At 49.3% G+C, this 20427-nt stretch overlaps 1 protein-coding gene across 1 annotated transcript in view; it reads left to right on the forward strand.

The window, feature by feature from the left end:
* Positions 1-452: 452 nt before the first annotated feature.
* Positions 453-20427, forward strand: part of PTPN11 (protein tyrosine phosphatase non-receptor type 11) — a 133631-nt gene continuing 113656 nt past the window's right edge. Inside the window, exon 1 of the mRNA XM_077462035.1 lies at positions 453-954. Coding sequence (XP_077318161.1) covers positions 941-954 — 14 coding nt within the window. The 5' untranslated portion in view covers positions 453-940. The remainder of the gene's footprint in view (positions 955-20427) is intronic.

Genomic DNA, 20427 nt, shown 5'->3' on the forward strand with positions numbered 1-20427 from the left:
TGTATTGGGAAGATGGTAATAGCAGCACACAACTATCATTCTGTGGCCCCGTCAGCTCCCTTGTGGCGGAGTACGCCTGGGCCCTATTGCTGTACACATGCCGGCACAGAACACCATAGCGCAGTACGGACAGCCACTCGTCCTATAGCACGAAGGGGGATGAGGGCCCCAGACGCGATAAGTTAGCCGACACGGGTGGAAAGCTCCCCCATATCGGCTCCGGCTGCCCGCACACCGCCCCAGCTAAACCCCCCGGGAGTCAGTAGATGCCGAGGAGCCCGACAAATACAGGATTACTTTGGATTACAGAAGTCAGGGCCTCCGCCTGCCAAGCAACATCCGCCATTCCTACCTTGGCTGAAAGGAAAAAGAATTAACATCCGGCCAAAGCAAGCATATGAACCCGCCGCGTAACGTCACTTCCGCCGCACGGCACTCTGGGACATGCAGTCCGGAGCACTCGGCTTTGGGACACAGGCAGTCAGCCGCTCGTCTTTGACGTCATACGGGAGCGACGGTGTCTGTACGGGGCCCGAAATTGTGCGATAAGTGGAGTAGTTGTCCCGGAGCAGTGTAGGTCCGTAGGTCAGACCGGGAGTGTTAAATCGGTGTAGGGTTTGTTGTTTGGTTTCTGGACTGGGATACATATATTTGCTGTAATTAAATATGGACTAGGAGTGACTAAGTTCCGGGGAAACACCGGCCTTTCCTATTCATGTTACAGAACTGTGTTCAGGATGAGGAGATAGGGAAGCTGTGACTGTCGTGGCGCCGGCTGATGACGTCATCCGTGGCCGCTCGGGTGGTGGTGATATTACTGGAGGCCTTCATCTGGATTACACCCGGATCGTACAGGAGAGCCCAGCGGGAGCCGACCAGGGAGCAGCGCTGAGCGGACACTGCTGATCGTCATTGGGGAAGAGGCAGGGAGAGCCATACAATGACATCCAGGAGGTGAGACAGGGGTGCAGGGTGTCCTCTGGTCTGTCATTCCGAGGAGGCACACAGTATGGGGGGGGGAGATCCTGGGCTAGGACCACTGTACTGGGGGGGGGGAAGGTCTTGGGCTAGGACCACTGTACTGGGGGGGGGGGAAGGTCCTGGGCTAGGACCACTGTACTGGGGCGGGGGGGGGAAAGGTACTGGGCTAGGACCACTGTACTGGGGCGGGGGGGGGGAAAGGTCCTGGGCTAGGACCACTGTACTGGGGCGGGGGGGGGGGGAAAGGTCCTGGGCTAGGACCACTGTACTGGGGGGGGGAAGGTCCTGGGCTAGGACCACTGTACTGGGGGGGGGAAAGGTCCTGGGCTAGGACCACTGTACTGGGGGGGGAAAGGTCATGGGCTAGGACCACTGTACTGGGGCGGGGGGGGGAAAGGTCCTGGGCTAGGACCACTGTACTGGGGCGGGGGGGGGGGAAAGGTCCTGGGCTAGGACCACTGTACTGGGGCGGGGGGGGGGAAAGGTCCTGGGCTAGGACCACTGTACTGGGGGGGGAAAGGTCCTGGGCTAGGACCACTGTACTGGGGGGGGAAAGGTCCTGGGCTAGGACCACTGTACTGGGGGGGGAAAGGTCATGGGCTAGGACCACTGTACTGGGGCGGGGGGGGGGAAAGGTCCTGGGCTAGGACCACTGTACTGGGGCGGGGGGGGGAAAGGTCCTGGGCTAGGACCACTGTACTGGGGCGGGGGGGGGAAAGGTCCTGGGCTAGGACCACTGCACTGGGGCGGGGGGGGGGGAAGGTCCTGGGCTAGGACCACTGTACTGGGGCGGGGGGGGGGGAAAGGTCCTGGGCTAGGACCATTGTACTGGGGCGGGGGGGGGGGGGGAAAGGTCCTGGGCTAGGACCACTGTACTGGGGCGGGGGGGGGGGAAAGGTCCTGGGCTAGGACCACTGTACTGGGGCGGGGGGGGGGGGAAGGTCCTGGGCTAGGACCACTGTACTGGGGCGGGGGGGGGGGGGGAAAGGTCCTGGGCTAGGACCACTGTACTGGGGCGGGGGGGGGGGGGAAAGGTCCTGGGCTAGGACCACTGTACTGGGGCGGGGGGGGGGGGAAAGGTCCTGGGCTAGGACCACTGTACTGGGGCGGGGGGGGGGGAAAGGTCCTGGGCTAGGACCACTGTACTGGGGCGGGGGGGGGGGAAAGGTCCTGGGCTAGGACCACTGTACTGGGGCGGGGGGGGGGGGAAGGTCCTGGGCTAGGACCACTGTACTGGGGCGGGGGGGGGGGAAGGTCCTGGGCTAGGACCACTGTACTGGGGCGGGGGGGGGGAAAGGTCCTGGGCTAGGACCACTGTACTGGGGCGGGGGGGGGGAAAGGTCCTGGGCTAGGACCACTGTACTGGGGCGGGGGGGGGGGAAAGGTCCTGGGCTAGGACCACTGTACTGGGGCGGGGGGGGGGAAAGGTCCTGGGCTAGGACCACTGTACTGGGGCGGGGGGGGGGGGAAAGGTCCTGGGCTAGGACCACTGTACTGGGGCGGGGGGGGAAAGGTCCTGGGCTAGGACCACTGTACTGGGGCGGGGGGGGGAAAGGTCCTGGGCTAGGACCACTGTACTGGGGCGGGGGGGGGGAAGGTCCTGGGCTAGGACCACTGTACTGGGGCGGGGGGGGGGGAGGTCCTGGGCTAGGACCACTGTACTGGGGCGGGGGGGGAAGGTCCTGGGCTAGGACCACTGTACGGGGCGGGGGGGGGGGAAAGGTCCTGGGCTAGGACCACTGTACTGGGCGGGGGGGGGGAATGGTCCTGGGCTAGGACCACTGTACTGGGCGGTGGGGGAAGGTCCTGGGCTAGGACCACTGTACTGGGCGGTGGGGGAAGGTCCTGGGCTAGGACCACTGTACTGGGCGGGGGGGGGAAAGGTCCTGGGCTAGGACCACTGTACTGGGGGGGGGAAAGGTCCTGGGCTAGGACCACTGTACTGGGGGGGGGAAAGGTCCTGGGCTAGGACCACTGTACTGGGGGGGGGGAAAGGTCCTGGGCTAGGACCACTGTACTAGGGGGGGGGAAGGTCCTGGGCTAGGACCACTGTACTGGGCGGGGGGGGGGGGAAGGTCCTGGGCTAGGACCACTGTACTGGGCGGGGGGGGGGGGAAGGTCCTGGGCTAGGACCACTGTACTGGGCGGGGGGGGGGGGGAAGGTCCTGGGCTTGGACCACTGTACTGGGGGGGGGGAGAGAAGGTCCTGGGCTAGGACCACTGTACTGGGGGGGGAGGTCCTGGGCTAGGACCATTGTACTGGGGGGGGAAAGGTCATGGGCTAGGACCACTGTCCGGGGGGGGGGGAGAAGGTCCCGGACTAGGACCCAATTCCTGTACCAAGTCCACTGTGCTGTGGACTGCAACAGGGACCAGTGCTGTATTATGTAAACTGTTCTGGTTTGCTTTAACGGGGATAACGCCTATACTATGAGCGAGAACTGTCACCAGCGCACCATGGGTCTGCAAAATTCAGTCCAAAGCTTTATTCAGCCATCGCATTGTTACAGACCACAGCAATGTTTCTGAGCACGCGGGTTCTACATGGCTCAAAAACTTTGCTGTTTGCTATAACAATTTGATCACTAAATAAAGCTTTGGACCCAATTTTGGAGACCCATGGTGTGCTGGGGACATTTCTTGCTCTGATTGTTCAGTTCCAGCTGGTGGTCACTTTTAGAGGAACATGTGTGTTGTGAATAGCGTGTTGAAGTCCTGTAACAAGTCTATGTACTGGGGGCTTAAACAGGCAAAAGTCCTGTACCAAGAATGAGAATGTCACCAGCGCACCATTGGTCTCCAAAATATACTTCAAAGCTTTATCCAGTGATCACATTGTAAATCCACTGTACTTGGGGCTTCAAGAAGGACGAGTTCTGTACTCGGACCACTGTACTTGGGGCTCCAAGAAGGGCGAGTTCTGTACTAGGTCCACTGTACTTGGGAGTTCCAAGAAGGGCGAGTTCTGTACTAGGTCCACTGTACTTGGGAGTTCCAAGAAGGACGAGTTCTGTACTAGGTCCACTGTACTTGGGGGTTCCAAGAAGGACGAGTTCTGTACTAGGTCCACTGTACTTGGGGGTTCCAAGAAGGACGAGTTCTGTACTAGGTCCACTGTACTTGGGGGTTCCAAGAAGGACGAGTTCTGTACTAGGTCCACTGTACTTGGGGCTTCCAAGAAGGACGAGTTCTGTACTAGGTCCACTGTACTTGGGGGTTCCAAGAAGGACCAGTTCTGTACTAGGTCCACTGTACTTGGGGGTTCCAAGAAGGACGAGTTCTGTACTAGGTCCACTGTACTTGGGGGTTCCAAGAAGGACGAGTTCTGTATTAGGTCCACTGTACTTGGGGTTCCAAGAAGGACGAGTTCTGTACAAGGTCCACTGTACTTGGGGCTCCAAGAAGGACAAGTTCTGTACTCGGTCCACTGTATTTGGGGCTGGCACACGACCACTACTGTAATAAGTTCACTGTACTGGAAGTTCCAAGAAGTACTTTACCAAGTACACTGTGCTGCTCTCTACCGCCTGAGTTTCCTGTATGCGTTCTTTTTTACCATAAACATCTTTACTCAATAAAATTATGGGTTCACTTTGATTATCCAATAATGTGAAGAACAAACTCCTGTTTATGTCACCTGCACACATTTGGGTTTTTAGTGTGAACACAGCAGCAATTTATTGAGCGTCCCGGATTCATTGTTTCGCTTAGGGAAGGATTATGATGTCCCTGAGTGAAGGTACTCCCCCATTTAGACCTTAATCAGAATAGGACTTAATACAGATAATGTATGATGAGCTGGTGGTCCTGAGTGGTGATACTGTTCCGCTCAGACTTCAGCCAGACTGAAACCTAATATAGATAATGTATGTTAAGCTGCTGGTCTTGAGTGGAGGTACTCCCTAATTCAGAACTCAGTCAGGGTGGAACTCGCTACAAGAAATGTATAATGATCTGGTAGTCCTAAGTGAAAGTACGCCCCCATTCAGACCGCGGTTGGAACAGGACCAAGTGCAAATTTTGCATGGGAGCTGGTGGTCTAAGTGTGTCACGTTTGAATGTTTTGGGTTTTTTTTCTCGACGTTTTGTTGTACGTGTGCACTTTTTTTTTTTTTTTTTTTTTATAGAGTATTTGTACAGCATTTTCCAAGCATTTTGGAGCTTTGGCATTTTTGTGTTTGAGGAAACTATCATCAGATAAATAATTTGTTGCCATGTGTTTCCCCTTTCAGCTGTACCAAAAACACACCAATTTGTCCAAAACCTAAAAAATAAAATAATTTTATATATATTTGCTCTCTGGGCGTTTTAGAGCTGTGAGTTACCAAGTGCTCAAGTGGGAATGAAGCCTGAGCGAAGGTGGTCAACCATTCAGACCTCGATCGGACTGGAAGTTAGTACAAAGAATTTATGTTGAGCTGGTGGCCCTGAATGGTTCTATTCCTTAATTCAGACCTTGACTGGAGCTTTACCCAGTACAAGGTGGCTATGGATCGTTGCTTCCCCTTGGCCTATACAAAGCAATGACCGTCTGACAGTGACCACAGCTGTTGTCAATTGATAGGATATCATTGCAAATAGAACAACTACCTTCCATTAGTATAGCTTCATGTTCAAATATGTCCGAACGCTTGCGGCAACTCAATGCCGTTATTGCTTTGTATGGTCTGTGCGAACACCACTAGCTGCATCTAACTGAATACAGCTGCAAGAACCTGCAGGGTTGTTGCCACAGCTGGCAAGGGGAGAAGGCACGTTGATAGAAATTCAAACAGTCCTTGCTGGACTGGTTGCATTTCAACAACCATCTGGCTAGCTTTGGATGTTCTTCCCAGAAGTGATGGATTCCTGTGTCCCCTGCCTCATACTGTTGTTCCTCCAGCATCTTCAGAACACATCTGGAATATAGGGGGTGGAGGATGAACCTGCAGCACGCGGACAGAAGGTTGCCAGATAGATGGTTATACTTTGTCTTTTATTGAAGGAAACTAGTCTTTTATTTAGAGATTAGTGTCCCTTAGAGCCTATATAAACCCATGGGATGGACCACGGGATGGGGTGAATGGACCATGCTATCAGCTCTGCCTAACAGGTGGACCTGATTGGAATGTTCGTGTTTATGGGACCTTGGTTTTGGATACAATGGGGAATAGATAAGACCTTGTTAAGTTATTTTATTTTTCCTGGTCACTTTCTGTCTCTGAGACCCAGGAGGGAGTAAGGCCGCGTACACACGCGCGGACTGTTTGCCCAACCTTGTTCGTCAAACAGTTTCGGCAAACAGTCCGCTCAAAATTTGCATGAGCGGACTTGCCCACACACGAGCGGACTGTTTGACGAACAAGGTTGGGCAAACAGTTCGCTCAACTTTTGAAATGAACGGACTCGCCCACGTAAGGAGGAGGCAAATCCGCCCATTTCGAGCGCGTGTACAGGTAGGCGGGGCCCGCGAAGGAGACGTCGCGGGCTCCGCCGCCTGGAATGGGCTTAAAGGGGAACCCCAACGCCGAAAAAAATCGGCGTGGGGGTTCCCCCCAAGTCCACACCAGACCCTTGTCCGAGCACGCTACCCGGCCGGCCAGGAAAGGGGGGCGAGCGAGCGCGCCCCCCCTCCTGAGCCGTACCAGGCCGCGTGCCCTCAACATGGGGGGTGCCTTGGGGAAGGGGGGGCCGCGCGGCCCCCCCCCACCCCAAAGCACCTTGTCCCCATGTTGATGAGGACAAGGGCCTCTTCCCGACAACCCTGGCCGTTGGTTGTCGGGGTCTGCGGGCGGGGGGCTTATCGGAATCCGGGAGCCCCCTTTAAGAAGGGGGCCCCCGGATACCGGCCCCCCACCCTATGTGAATGAGTATGGGGTACAATGTACCCCTACCCATTCACCTGTGAAATAAAGTACAAAAAAAAACACAACACATGGAAAAAGTATTTTATTGCACAGCTCCGGGGGTCTTCCGTCTTCGGGGGTCTTCTCGCCGGACTCCTCCGCTATGTGTGTGTAGCTCTTTTGCTAGCGGAGGAGTCCGGCTTTCTTCCTCCCCGCCGCCGGCCTCTTCTCCCGACTTCGGGGGTCTTGTCCCCCTCTTCAGTTCTTCTGCCGGGCCACCGCGCCTTCTTGTAGCTCTTTTACAGGCGGTGGCCCGGTCTTCTGTCGCCGCTGTCGTCGCCGCCGCCGCCGCCTTCCGTTCTTGTTCTTCTTCTTGTTCTTCTTCTTGTTCTTCTCCTGGAGATGTTGACTTGACGATCTCTCCGGCCGGAATGCCAGAGCCGCGCTGTGCGGTCACTTATATAGTGACAATGGGGCGGTGTCACATGGTATATGTCACATGGGTTGGTCACATGGTGACCCCGCCCCCTTACGATGTCATAGTCCCCATGTGACATCAACCCATGTGACCAACCCATGTGACATATACCATGTGACACCGCCCCATTGTCACTATATAAGTGGCAGCGGAGCGTGTCCCTGGCATTCCGGCCGGAGAGCTCGTCGAGTCAACATCTCCAGGAGAAGAAGAAGAAGAACAAGAAGAAGAACAAGAACGGAAGGCGGCGGCGGCGGCGACGACGACAGCGGTGACAGAAGACCGGGCCACCGCCTGTAAAAGAGCTACAAGAAGGCGCGGTGGCCCGGCAGAAGAACCGAAGAGGGGGACAAGACCCCCGAAGTCGGGAGAAGAGGCCGGCGGCGGGGAGGAAGAAAGCCGGACTCCTCCGCTAGCAAAAGAGCTACACACACATAGCGGAGGAGTCCGGCGAGAAGACCCCCGAAGACGGAAGACCCCCGGAGCTGTGCAATAAAATACTTTTTCCATGTGTTGTGTTTTTTTTTGTACTTTATTTCACAGGTGAATGGGTAGGGGTACATTGTACCCCATACTCATTCACATAGGGTGGGGGGCCGGTATCCGGGGGCCCCCTTCTTAAAGGGGGCTCCCGGATTCCGATAAGCCCCCCGCCCGCAGACCCCGACAACCAACGGCCAGGGTTGTCGGGAAGAGGCCCTTGTCCTCATCAACATGGGGACAAGGTGCTTTGGGGTGGGGGGGGCCGCGCGGCCCCCCCTTCCCCAAGGCACCCCCCATGTTGAGGGCACGCGGCCTGGTACGGCTCAGGAGGGGGGGCGCGCTCGCTCGCCCCCCTTTCCTGGCCGGCCGGGTAGCGTGCTCGGACAAGGGTCTGGTGTGGACTTGGGGGGAACCCCCACGCCGATTTTTTTCGGCGTTGGGGTTCCCCTTTAAGCCCATTCCAGGCGGCGGAGCCCGCGACGTCTCCTTCGCGGGCCCCGCCTACCTGTACACGCGCTCGAAATGGGCGGACTTTCCGAGCGGGAACAGTCCGCTCATTTCGAAAGTACAGCGGACAGGCCCACACACGGGCGGACTGTTCGCTCAAACACAGTTTCAGCGGACAGTTTTTCGGAATTTCCGAAAGACTTTGTCCGTCCAACTGTCCGCTGAAACTGTCCGCTGAAAGCCCACACACGAGCGGACTGTCCGCCCAAACACTGTTCAGCGGACAAGGTTGGGCGAACAGTCCGCCCGTGTGTACGCGGCCTAAGAGGCTATCTCTTCAAAGCAATAGGGAAACCCCTTCTTTGACAGTTGTAACTAGAACAGGATTTCTCAGTGGGGGAATTTCCCTCACTTTCTGTTCCTCCAACATTCCAAATGTTTGGAATTCCCATTATATTCTTTCTTGGTGACTATGGTCACCAGGATGCTTGCTGAGAGTGAATACCCCCAAGCATCCCAAAACATTAAAAAACTTTAGACGGAGATTCTAACCCTTCCCAACTCTGTCCAAAACAAAAACATATCTCTTGGCTTTACATACAGAAACAATGTTCTCGAGGACATCATCTATCTTGCCCATTATCACCAACTGTTGGCGGCACTCTGTGTGGTGACAGAAAGCTGTCTCTGCCATTAAAAGACCCAATTGGTCCTGTAGGTCTCCCAGACCAAAATGTTCCTGTCATTCCTTGGTTACGTTGCTCCAAATGCTCTGCACTGAGCCAGGGTTGCCATATCCTGCACAGAGGAGGACTAAGCAGAAATGAATTGTGCTATACGTTTAGACAACACTTGTAAATGCACAGCTGAGATTTGTAAATCTAGACTTACTTGGGGAGATTAACTAAGACATTTCCCACACCTCTCTGGCAGTGCCAAATTCATGAAAACTCATATTTTCATTGTTAGTACTGATGTGTGTGACAAATTCAAGTAGTTCTTAATTATTTACGACACTTTTTTATTATTTGGCGATATTGATGTGACACATTGAATGAATGAAATGCTTGTATAGCGCACAATGCGAACTGAATCGCCTCTAGGCGCTGCATTCATAAAGAACTATTGCCAAATCGGTAATAAGCAAGGGAAAGTAAACAAGACCTTGTCCATGTTGGCGTAAATTGTTTGTGTCACACATGTAATTATTGTCGCATCTTTGAGGCAATTCTGAAACGAAGTTTGTCTTGTATAAAGCATCCTTTTCAGAGGATCTTCATTTCCATTGCTCTCCTAGCTTTTCCAGACTGTAAAACTCACCACTTAACAGGAGACGAGCTTGTGACTGTTCTGTCAGAAGTGTGACAGATTCTTATACACCTTACCTATGTGTTGCACGTCCCGCCATTTGTCAAACTACCACAAGACAGATTTCTAGGGTATATCTATGGCACTCTGTAAAGTCCAGAGGAACATGAGGAACAAGCTTTGCGAGTTTGGGTTTAGGCCCATTTCACACTTGTGCGACTTCTTCAAAGTCGCATGATTTGCCCTGATTTCACGGCCGCGATTTTAACAAGACCGTCGTATGACTTTGGATCCGACTTTGCCCTGTGACTTGAAGTCCAACCTCAATGAATAGGAATCCAACTTTGATCCCCAACAATATCAGGCGCTGTCTGGTATGAATCTTTAGGGGAAACTCTACATACAGTGTGGGAAAAAAAAAAACGGAACGGGTTCCCTCTCCAAGAACATGCCAGGTCCTTCGGTCTGAAATGGATTTTAATAGGAACGCCAAAAAACAAAAAAACAAAACGGAATGGGGGTCCCCCCAAAATCATATCGGACTCTTATCTGAGCACATAGCCTGGCAGGTTGGGAAAGTGGGTGGAGACGAGCGAGCTCCAAGATCCCGGCCCCCCACCCTATGTGAATGAGTATGGGGTACATTGTACCCCTACCCATTCACCTAAAAAAATAAAAAGTGTTTAAGAACGTATACTGTGTTTTTATTTTTAAGTAATTTTATTAGGCAGCTCCGGGCTCTCTTGCGACGACTTACTTGATATAATCAGTAAAATAAATAATGCATAATAATAATATATTAATAATAATAAAATTCATTCTACTTATTATTTTTGATTTATTCATTTAAATTATTGCAACATATATTGGGGGGTGGTTTAATAAAACGGCTGCAATTTTTCTGCCTGGATGGCCCTATTTGTAACACCCTTACCACTTGCCCTCATTCTTGAAAGCCTTGTGACAGTTTCATTGAGTCCAAATTAGTGTTTTTTTATTTTTTATTTTTTTTTTTTTTAAAGTTTTTGATAGAGTAGGGAAAGGTTAGACCTGCTGTCAAGCATTTATATAAGTCAGTGATTGGGAAGATTCACCACCAACTAACCCGTTTTGTACTAGTGACAATGATCACTGAGATCGAATATAAGAAGAAGTCCAAAGTTTTAGCCTTGTCCTCAGAACAAGAGATAAGGGGGAAATCTTGCAATGTGAATACCTGATCCACACTGAGCAGGTGGATGACGGGTCCATCTCCGCTCACTGTGCAGAGACGGACCTGTCAGAGCCCTGATCGGATGAAAACTGATCCGCCTATCCGTTTTCATCCGAACCGCCAGACGGATGGATAATAGGGTTTCCATCCGTCTGGATTTGGTGAATCGGATAGCGTTCGATATCAGTGGACTTGTCACCACTGACATCCTTCGCTCCATAGAGGTGCATAGAATGTCCGATTAGGTCTGCCTGAAAAATGGACAGACCGACCTGATCAGACAGCATTTGTGAAGGGGGGTTTACATTAAAGTAAGGGAGTTGTGGCTTCGACATGAAGGGAAAAGGCTGTAATTCAGGGTGGGGGAAAAAGCCGCTAGGTAGTTGTCATCACTCTGAGCTGTCAGGTTCTCAGAGGGCAGACAGACACGCCATAAAAAGCATGCAATGGTGACGTCTGCGGCTGTTCTCAACATGTTAAGTTTTAGTTTACTGTTGGCTGAAACCGGGTCACATGAGTGCAGAACTAACTGTACTCATGTGACCCACAGAAGAACAGCCAAAGGCGTTGGCCAAGCTTCTCCTTTAAACCCAAGGGAAAACATTTATTATTTTGCAGCTTACCATTTCATAGATGTAATGGTTTTCTTCCTTCTTTTTTATATTTTTATCTGGTCATCCAACCAGTAACAGTCGTGTGTAGTTTACTATAGTAAACAGTTGCCAGTCTTGCTGCTTTTTCAGCTGAAACCAACTGAGATTTCGAACCATTAGTGGGCAGGCTGAAGGTACCAAGTTGATCGACCATCTTGGCTACAACCAGCCTGATGGATTCGCTTACAATTCTTCGTCCACTCCCCCATTGGTTTCCCCGCCGCGCAATGGCCCGGCAGGAGGGATGCCCACATCAACACTGTCTGTGTTGATGGGGGAATCAAACAAATTTCCACAGGTTGCAGGAAAGAAATTTTGTTCCGTGTAGGGCTGGTGTCACATTCGGCTACCCATCACATTTTGCAAACTGCTGGAGTGCACATTGGCGATGCTGCCATATTCGTTCCAACACAGGGCCACTCGCGGGCTCGCTTCTCTCGCCATGCTTAGGGCATGGCCTCGCTTTGCTCGGCATTATTATAATCTAACTCTATGTCCACTTGGATGATGGGGCTTGAACCTGGACTCAGGGGTGCAACGCATATGGCGGCGTCGTGCATGCGAAGTCCAGCGGGTAGCCAAATGTGATGGGTTGCCATATGTGCCGAAACGCCAGCCTTACTGATTGCCCTAAGATATCCCACACCTTTCTTAAACTGAGACTTCAAAACAAAAGGAATAAAATACTAATAAAGGGGGGGGTTTGGTGTAAAAATGCTGGTTGAGCTGTGTTTTTGCTGCTTCTCCCTTAACAACTTAGGCTGACAATTGGTCCGGGGCTTAAGGACCAGAGGTCTTTTTACAATTTGGCACTGCACTGCTTTAACTGGTAATTGCACGGTCATGCAGTGTTGTACCCAAAACGAAATTTGCGTCCTTTTCTTCCCACAAATAGAGCTTTCTTTTGATGGTATTTGCTTGCCTCTGCGATTTTTTAAATTTTTTACAATATAAATGGAAAAAGACTGAATATAAAAAAAAAAAAAAAAAAAAGATATTTTCTACTTTTTGTTATTAGAAAAATCGAATAAACTCAATTTTGGTCATACGTTTAGGCCAAAATGTAATCGGCCAGATGACTTTAGTAAAAAAAAAATGTCAATAAGCGTATATTTATTGGTTTGTGTAAAAGTTATAGCGTCCAAAAAGTTAATTTTTCTGGAATTTACACAGCTTTTAATTTATGTCTCATTTTGTTAAGGTTCTAAAATAGCAGGGCAGTACAACCCCTCCCCCCCCCCAAATGACCCCATTTTGTAAAGTAGACACCCCAAGGAAATTGCTCAGGGGCATGTTGAGCCCATTGAATATATATTTTTTTTTGTCCCAAGTGATTGAATAATGGAAAAAATAAAAAATAAATAACTTTACAAAAAGTTGTCACTTAATTATATATTGCTCACACATGCCATAGTTATATGTGTAATTGCACCCCAAAATATATTCTGCTGATTCTCCTGAGTACGGGGATACCACATGTGTGGGACTTTTTGGGAGTCTAGCCGCGTACGGCACCCCGAAAACCAATCACCGCCTTCAGGATTTCTAAGGGTGCAAATTTTTGATTTCACTCCTCACTACGTATCATAGTTTTGAAGGCCATAAAATGCCAAAATAGCACAAACCCCCCCAAATGACCCCATTTTGGAAAGTAGACACCCCAAGCTATTTACTGAGAGGCATGTTGAGTCCATGGAATATTTTATATTTTGCCACAAGTTGCGGGAATATTACAAACTTTTTTTTTTTTGCACAAAGTTGTCACTAAATGATATATTGTTCACACATGCTATGGGCATATGTGAAATGACACCCCAAAATACATTCTGCTGCTTCTCCTGAGTATGGGGATACCACATGTGGGGGACTTTTTGGGAGCCTAGCCACGTACGGGACCCCGAAAACCAAGCACCGCCTTCAGGATTTAAATATAAAACGCTACCAAAAAAAACTGTTAGCGATCGCAGGGATCAGGCCTGACTCTGCGAACGCTGCAGTTATGTGTTTAGTGTTTTGTAAGTGACAGTGATCGATCGATACTGCACTTGGGTGGGCTGGGCAGAGGGGCAAAATGCAGGTGCTAGCAGGTATCTGGGCTAACAATGCGTTTTTTTTGGAACCCTAAACTGCTGGGGACGCTAGTATAGATCTGATCAGATATTGATCTGTTCAGATACTATACCACTACGGGAGGTGTATGCTTTGCATGTGGGTGTTTTAGCGGTACTGGCACTAACCTAGCTCTGCCTGGGGCGACGCAGACCCTATCTGACCCTAAAACCGAATTGATATCACCCGCCGGGTGATCAGGGGGTTAAACCTTTATTGGGTAATAAATGGTGGGTGCCCTGATGCTATAAAAAACAAACTAACCGGAGTCACCCGTAACACTTATACGGTGATCACTGGTGAAAGGGTTAACTAGGGGCAATCAGGGGGTTAAAACCTTTATTAGGTAGTACATGGGGGTCCCTGACGCTATATAAAAACCTGACGGGGAACCTAAATAACTAACTGGCTAACCAGCGTCACGAGTGACACGTATACGGTGATCGCTGGGGAAAGGGTTAACTCTAGGGGCAATCAAGGGGTTAAAACCTTTATTAGGTTGTATATGGGGGTACCTAACACTATTAAAAACCTGGTGGTGAACCTAAAAAATAAGTAGCTACCTAGCGGCACCAGTGACACTAATGCAGCGATCAGAAAAACAATTGCTTAGTGACACTGGCAAAAGGGGGTGATAGGGTTACCTGGGGGGCAATCAAGGGGTTAAACCTTTATTGGGGGGGTAGGGGGCTACCCTGGACCTAATACTAACTGCCCTGACACTTTTTACAGTTACAACTGACACTAAATGCAGTGATCCGTAAATAAATGATCACTGCAATCAGTGACACTGTGACTGGGAGGGGGGGGATCGGGGGGTGATTAGGGGGTGACTGGGGGTTAAAGTGTGCCTATGCGTACCTACATGTCAGTGTAGTGTTGGTGCACTTACTAGGATGTCTTCTCTACTCACTGTCCGGTCAAAAAGACCGCCCGAGGAGAGTGACTTCACTTTCTCCTGCCTGTGTTTACACTACACAGGCAGGGGAAGCTTCTCATTCGCCAGGAGTGATCGAGAGGATATGGCCAGAATCCAACGGCCATTCCCTCATCCAGGATCGCTCCTGAAGCGAAACGGACCGCTGCAACCGGGGGGGGGGGGGAACCCCCCTCCCGCTGGAAGGCAGGCACGTATGTGTACGTGCTTGTTCCTGTCCGTGCCATTGTGCCGACGTATTTTTACATGCGGCAGCCCTAAAGTGGTTAAGTTACAATAGGCAGTGGGTGGCAGTGTTTGCAAAGAAAAACCTACCCAACAGTAACATGCAATGCATTCAGGTGAACGGGGAAGTGCCTATGGCAAATATGAGGTTTAAAAACTGGCACCCAAGAGGCATCAACTTCTCACCGTCTATCAAGCGCCCCCGAAGTGTGGTCTGAATTTGGATCGTGCTTCAGAGGAAAGGTAGATTTAGATGCACGTGCCAATTTACCCAAAAACACATTTTGTAGTATAAGGTGCAAAGTAAAGTAGGCTAGTAGCTAGTAGCGCAGAGAGATAAAAGAAACATTGTATTATTCATTTTCATTTAGATCAGAGATGAACTTCAGTCTACAATTTGATTTCAGTTTAAAGGGATCGAAAAACCTCCTGTGATGCAGCAGCCCACCAGAGCCCTCCTTTTACCTGAAACCGACCGTTCCAGCGTCTGGGATGAGAAAAACAGAAATAAGAAGAAATGGCCGCACACCACTGTTATTCCAAGATCCTTTATTAGGAGATCCCAAAAGACACTACAGGAACAGACTGCTAGGTAACCTAGCAGTCTGTTCCTGTAGTGTCTTTTGGGATCTCCTAATAAAGTATCTTGGATCAACATATAGTGGTGTGCGGCCATTTCCTCCTATTTCTGTTATACACAGAGGCGAGCCGAGACAGGCACCCACTGGATCCATCGGGCTTTCATCTCTTATCTGGAGCAGCGAGTTCTCCTGGATCAGTCCGGGATAAGCCCAGCAGCTCCAGCCGGTGTCTCGGGTCCTCGTTGGATAGATTGATAGCAGCGGAGCCATTGGCTCCTGTTGCTGTCAATCAAATCCAATGATGCGCAAGGCGGGGTGTGGGGGTGAGTCCTGCTGTCTGTGTCAATGGATGCAGCAGCAGGACATGGGAGCGTGCCTGCACAAGTGCCTGAGGGAGATCGGCTCCACTGAAATACTAAGCCTTCTCTGACACTTGTTGCTTACAAGTTAAAATCAGTATTTTTTTTTTTTTGCTAGAAAATTGCTTAGAACCGCCAAACATTATATTATTTTAGCAGAGACCCTAGAGAATAAAATATTCGGTGTAATATTTTATGTCGCACTGTATTTGCGCTGCCATCTTTCAAAAGCAATTTTTTGGGGAAAAAATACACTTCAATTAATTAAACAGAAACTAAACATTAAAGTTGGCCCAATATGTTTTTGTATAATGTGAAAGATGTTATGCCAAGAATCGTGATCTTTATTCTAAGCAAAAACATTTGTGATTCTCGTTTTATTCAGAATCGTGCAGCTCTAGCAGCAGCGTTAGGTTTTTGCCCATTAAAGCGGTTGTAAACCCTTACAGCAGTGCTCGACAAAACCCGGTCGCCAGGTCGCATTGGCGACTAGAATCAGCGACCTTGCGCAGCATAGCTGGGGGTATCCCGTCTCCGTGGACCCCCCCCCGCGCGATCGCTTTGGGCCGCGCGATCGCGCCGCGCCGCGCCGCAGGCGGCCGGTAATTGAGCCCCCGGCTTTGAGGCCTTCTGTGATCCTATGGTTCCTTCTGGAATCTGGCGCCCTCTTGTGGTGGCCGTTGGAATTACAACCAACAATGCTAATTGATTTCCTGCCAGTCTTTCTCCATCCCTTTACTTAGAACCCCTAAACAAAAAAAAAAAAAAAAAAAAAATTTTTTTGTTATTTATTCTAACACCCTAGAGAGTAAAATGGTGGTCGTTGCAATACTGTCTGTCACACCGTATTTGCACAGCGGACTTACAAGCGCACTTTTTTGGGGGAAAATTTTTTTATTTAATAAAAAAAAAAAGACAACAGTAAAGTTAGCCTAATTATTTTTTTTTATATTGTGAAAGAGGAGGTTACGCCGAGTAAATCGATACTCAACATGTCACGCTTCAAAATTGCGCCCGCTCATGGAATGGCGACAAACTTTTACCCTTTAAAATCTCCATAGGCGACGTTTAAAAAATTCTATAGGTTGCACGTTTTGAGTTACAGAGGAGGTCTGGGGCTAGAATTATTGCTCTTACTCTACCGATCGCAGTGATGCCTCACGTGTGGTTTGAACACCACTTTCATATATGCGTTCGCTTCTGCACGCAAGCTTGGCAAGACAGGGCGCATTTAAAACATTTTTTTTCTTATTTTAACTTTTATTTTAATTTTTTTCACTGTTCTTTTAAAAAAAAAAAAATGTGTGTCACTTTTATTCCTATTACAAGGAATGTAAAAATCCCTTGTAATAGAAAAAAGCATGACAGGTCCTCTTTTATATATGAGATCTGGGGGGTCAGAGAGACCTCACATCTCATATTTACACTAAAATGCAATTTAAAAATGTCCCTCTAAGAGCTATGGGCAATGACTTGGAGACAGGTGGGGGGCTGGGGGCTATCTTCCCCTCACTCGTCTCCATGTCAGGCCAGGGACAGGTCCAGATCGCCGTCACGGACCTGGCTCCTAACTTTTTTAGCTGGCTCCTAGATTCCAAGCAAATTTGTCAACCCCTGCCTTACAAACCACTTTGATCTACAGGCAAGCCTAGATTAAGGATTACCTGTAGGTCCAAGAAATATCTCCTAAACCTACGCGGTTTAGGAGATTTGCAAATGACAGGCACTGCTGTCTATGGCGCATGCCACTGCTAATGGCAATCATGCCGTTGGTGGCAGCTCCCGTGCGTGACGTCTTTGCGGCTCCAGCCAGCCATAGCGCCGGAGCCGCGATACCTGGAGGTCACTCCGGGTATCATGGCGGCGTCTGAGGAGGACGACAAGGGTCGCTTCGGGGACTTCCATTGCATGTAAGTTATTCATAATGACCTAGTATGTTATGCATACTAGCTCATTATGCCTTTGCCTTGCGGGGTCTATTTTTATTAAGGCTTTACTTCCTCTTTAAAACCCTGGGAGTTAGAATAGTACATCATCTAGCCTGCCCCCACTCTTGTCCACAGTTCATTATATTTACAGACCATGCAGATCCCTTGTACCTGACACACAGCCTACTAACTCTTTGTGTGGTGGCCCACTGTGTCCTGGGCAGGGTTTGCCACCTTTTGGGCACTTTGCAGTGCCTGCTCTCTGCATTCTTTCCCCCATCACTGAACTAAAGCCAGTGCTGTCAGACAGAGTAGTATAGTCCCAGCCTGAAGTGTCAGGGAAAGAGCAGTGCAGGAGTGGGTGATCTGGTCAGTACACTGAGGGGGTTAAAAAAATAAATAAAAAAAAAGCCCTGTTTCTAATCACAATGTAGGGTGGCAACTAACAGCCCCACAGCTGATCAGCAAAGCAGGGGGAGGGAGTTTACCGCACTGCCTTTGATCAGCAATGCAGGGATGGGGTTACAGTATTGCTACTGGCTACCAATGAAGAGGGTGAGGGGTATTCACTGCACTGTCATTAACCTAGAGGTGGGGTTAAGGTGGAGTTAACAGAATTTAATGGGGTTTGAAATGGCTCTGAAATCAGTGCTGGGGGTTATGATTCCAGTCACTGACCCACTCCTACACAAATGTTGATTTATCCTTATAAAGTCTAGACCACTGGTCCTTCACCTCCAGAATTTAACTATTACTCCCGAGTCCCTATGAGCTGGATTAATATGGAATAACTAGGTGTTTGGAGGGATGGGACAGCACTTGACTTGGGGGGGGGGGGGGGGGGGAGTTGATATTTGCATGTCAAATGCCCCAGCTTTTAGAAGTTCTGAAGCACTTGAAGAGATATGACGGGTACCAAGAATCATTTGAAGGTACCCTCTTGTTACTATTAGTCATTTTGTACTTTTTATAAAATGATTCACTTTTACCAATTTTTTTCTGTAAAGACACTTCCACATTTTAGCCACAAGATGGAGCCATATACCTAAAAAATAAAAAATAAATAAAAAACTAATATATATTTTTTTTATTGGCTTGTTCTGTGAAATAGACCCGAGAAGTCGGGTGGTGAAATGGAAACAGATTTGTTACTGCAGAACATAAAAATGGGCTATGTCTATAGAAAAAAAATGTTAGGGGAATTCAATAAAGCAGTAAGGCCGCTTTTCTGGCGGTATGGCCCTTTTAATATGACATGCATCTAGTTCATGAAAGGCTTGTGCCAGTTTTGGTACAGGTGCCCACATGTGTATCAGATATAGGTCATTTTTACCACTGCAATCTTTGGAATCTGTTACTATGGCTGTGAGAGCTTCTAAAAGATTTATGGCCAGTTCACAAATAATGCAGCGTACACACGACTGATTTTCCCGTCGGAATAAACTCCTGAAGGTTTTTCTGATGGAGTCTCGCTGAAACGGTCTTGCGTACGATCACATCCCACCAAAGTCCGATCGTCAAGAACGCGTTGACGTACAACACTCACGAGGGACTAGAAAAAGGAAGTTCAATAGCTTCCGTCTCGTACTTGCTTCAGAGCATGCGTCGTTTTTGGTCCATCGGAACAGCATACAGACGAGCGGTTTTCCCAATAGGAATTGGTTCTGTCAGAACACATTTTAAATATTTCCATTTCTAGGTCCATCAGAAATTTTGAAAAAAAAAAAAAAGTCCGATGAGGCCCACGCACTATCAGTATATACGTTGAAAAGATTCCGTCTGACTTTTTCTGTCGGACATTCCGCTCGTGTGTATACAGTATATACGTTGAAAAGATTCCGTCTGACTTTTTCTGTCGGACATTCCGCTCGTGTGTACGCGGCATAAGAGAACTGGTGCTAATTAAGACTGAATCAGAGTTGGTGTACAGGGGAGGACGGTGTTGTATATTCCATTCATTGCTTTATTAAAATGTTTGTGTTTTTACATTTACAGCATTGGTTGCTAGAACAAAGGCTACCTGCATCCTAGTGACCAATGAGACACACGGAACTGTCAGTGGGTGGAGCTTGATGAGGAACTCTGAGAGAGTAGTTCCCAATCAGGTCTGCTTTGCCTGTGATTGGCAGCGGATGGCTTCCAAAGCCAATAGTTGCTTTGGAAGCAAGATGTGGGCGGAGCCTGACGGGGAACTGAGAGACTAGTTCCCCATCAGGTCTGGTTTTCTTCTGATTGACAGTTGCATGGCAGTGGGCGGATCCAAAGCTACTATTCATTCCAATAGTGGTTTTGGAATCCACCCTCTGCTGTGCACTGTCAATCAAAGGCAAAGCAGACCTGATGGGGCACTAGTCTCTGAGTTTTTCATCAGACTTCGCCCACCAAAATGGCATGACAGCTGAAAATTTAAGTTGTAGGGTGGGTGGAGCCTGATGGAGAACACTTGGACTAGTTCCCTATCAGGTCTGCTCTGTCTTTGGCGGTGCACAGCAGAGGGCTGAATCCAAAGCTGGTATTAGACTGAAGTCAAAAGTGAAATAGTCTCTCGGTTCCCCATCAGGCTCCATCCACCTCTACTTTGAAACTCCTCAGTCATGTGCTATCAGTATGACAGTGCAGAGGCTGTGACAGGAGGGAGTATATGAGTAAGGAGTATCTAGTGTGGACACACCCCTCTCAGTACTGGCATAAAGCAGATTCATGTACCTGTCTGTGACAGCTGCATGAATTGGGCACAAGGACGGTCACTTCCGGTGTCTTCGACTGCCATTATGAATCCATGTTAGTCCATAGTTTGGTGTCTGTGTTTTTTTCTATTTCTTCAGAAGAGGGCACATCATTTTCTAAGCTGGGAGGATGAGTAGCTTGGGATTTCCCAGATCTTGTACCAAGGAATGCAT

The sequence above is a fragment of the Lithobates pipiens genome, unplaced genomic scaffold, assembly GCF_037356315.1.
Source record: "Lithobates pipiens isolate NorthernLeopardFrog02 unplaced genomic scaffold, aLitPip1_a1.2 Scaffold_3, whole genome shotgun sequence".
In the NCBI taxonomy this organism is placed as follows: domain Eukaryota; kingdom Metazoa; phylum Chordata; class Amphibia; order Anura; family Ranidae; genus Lithobates; species Lithobates pipiens.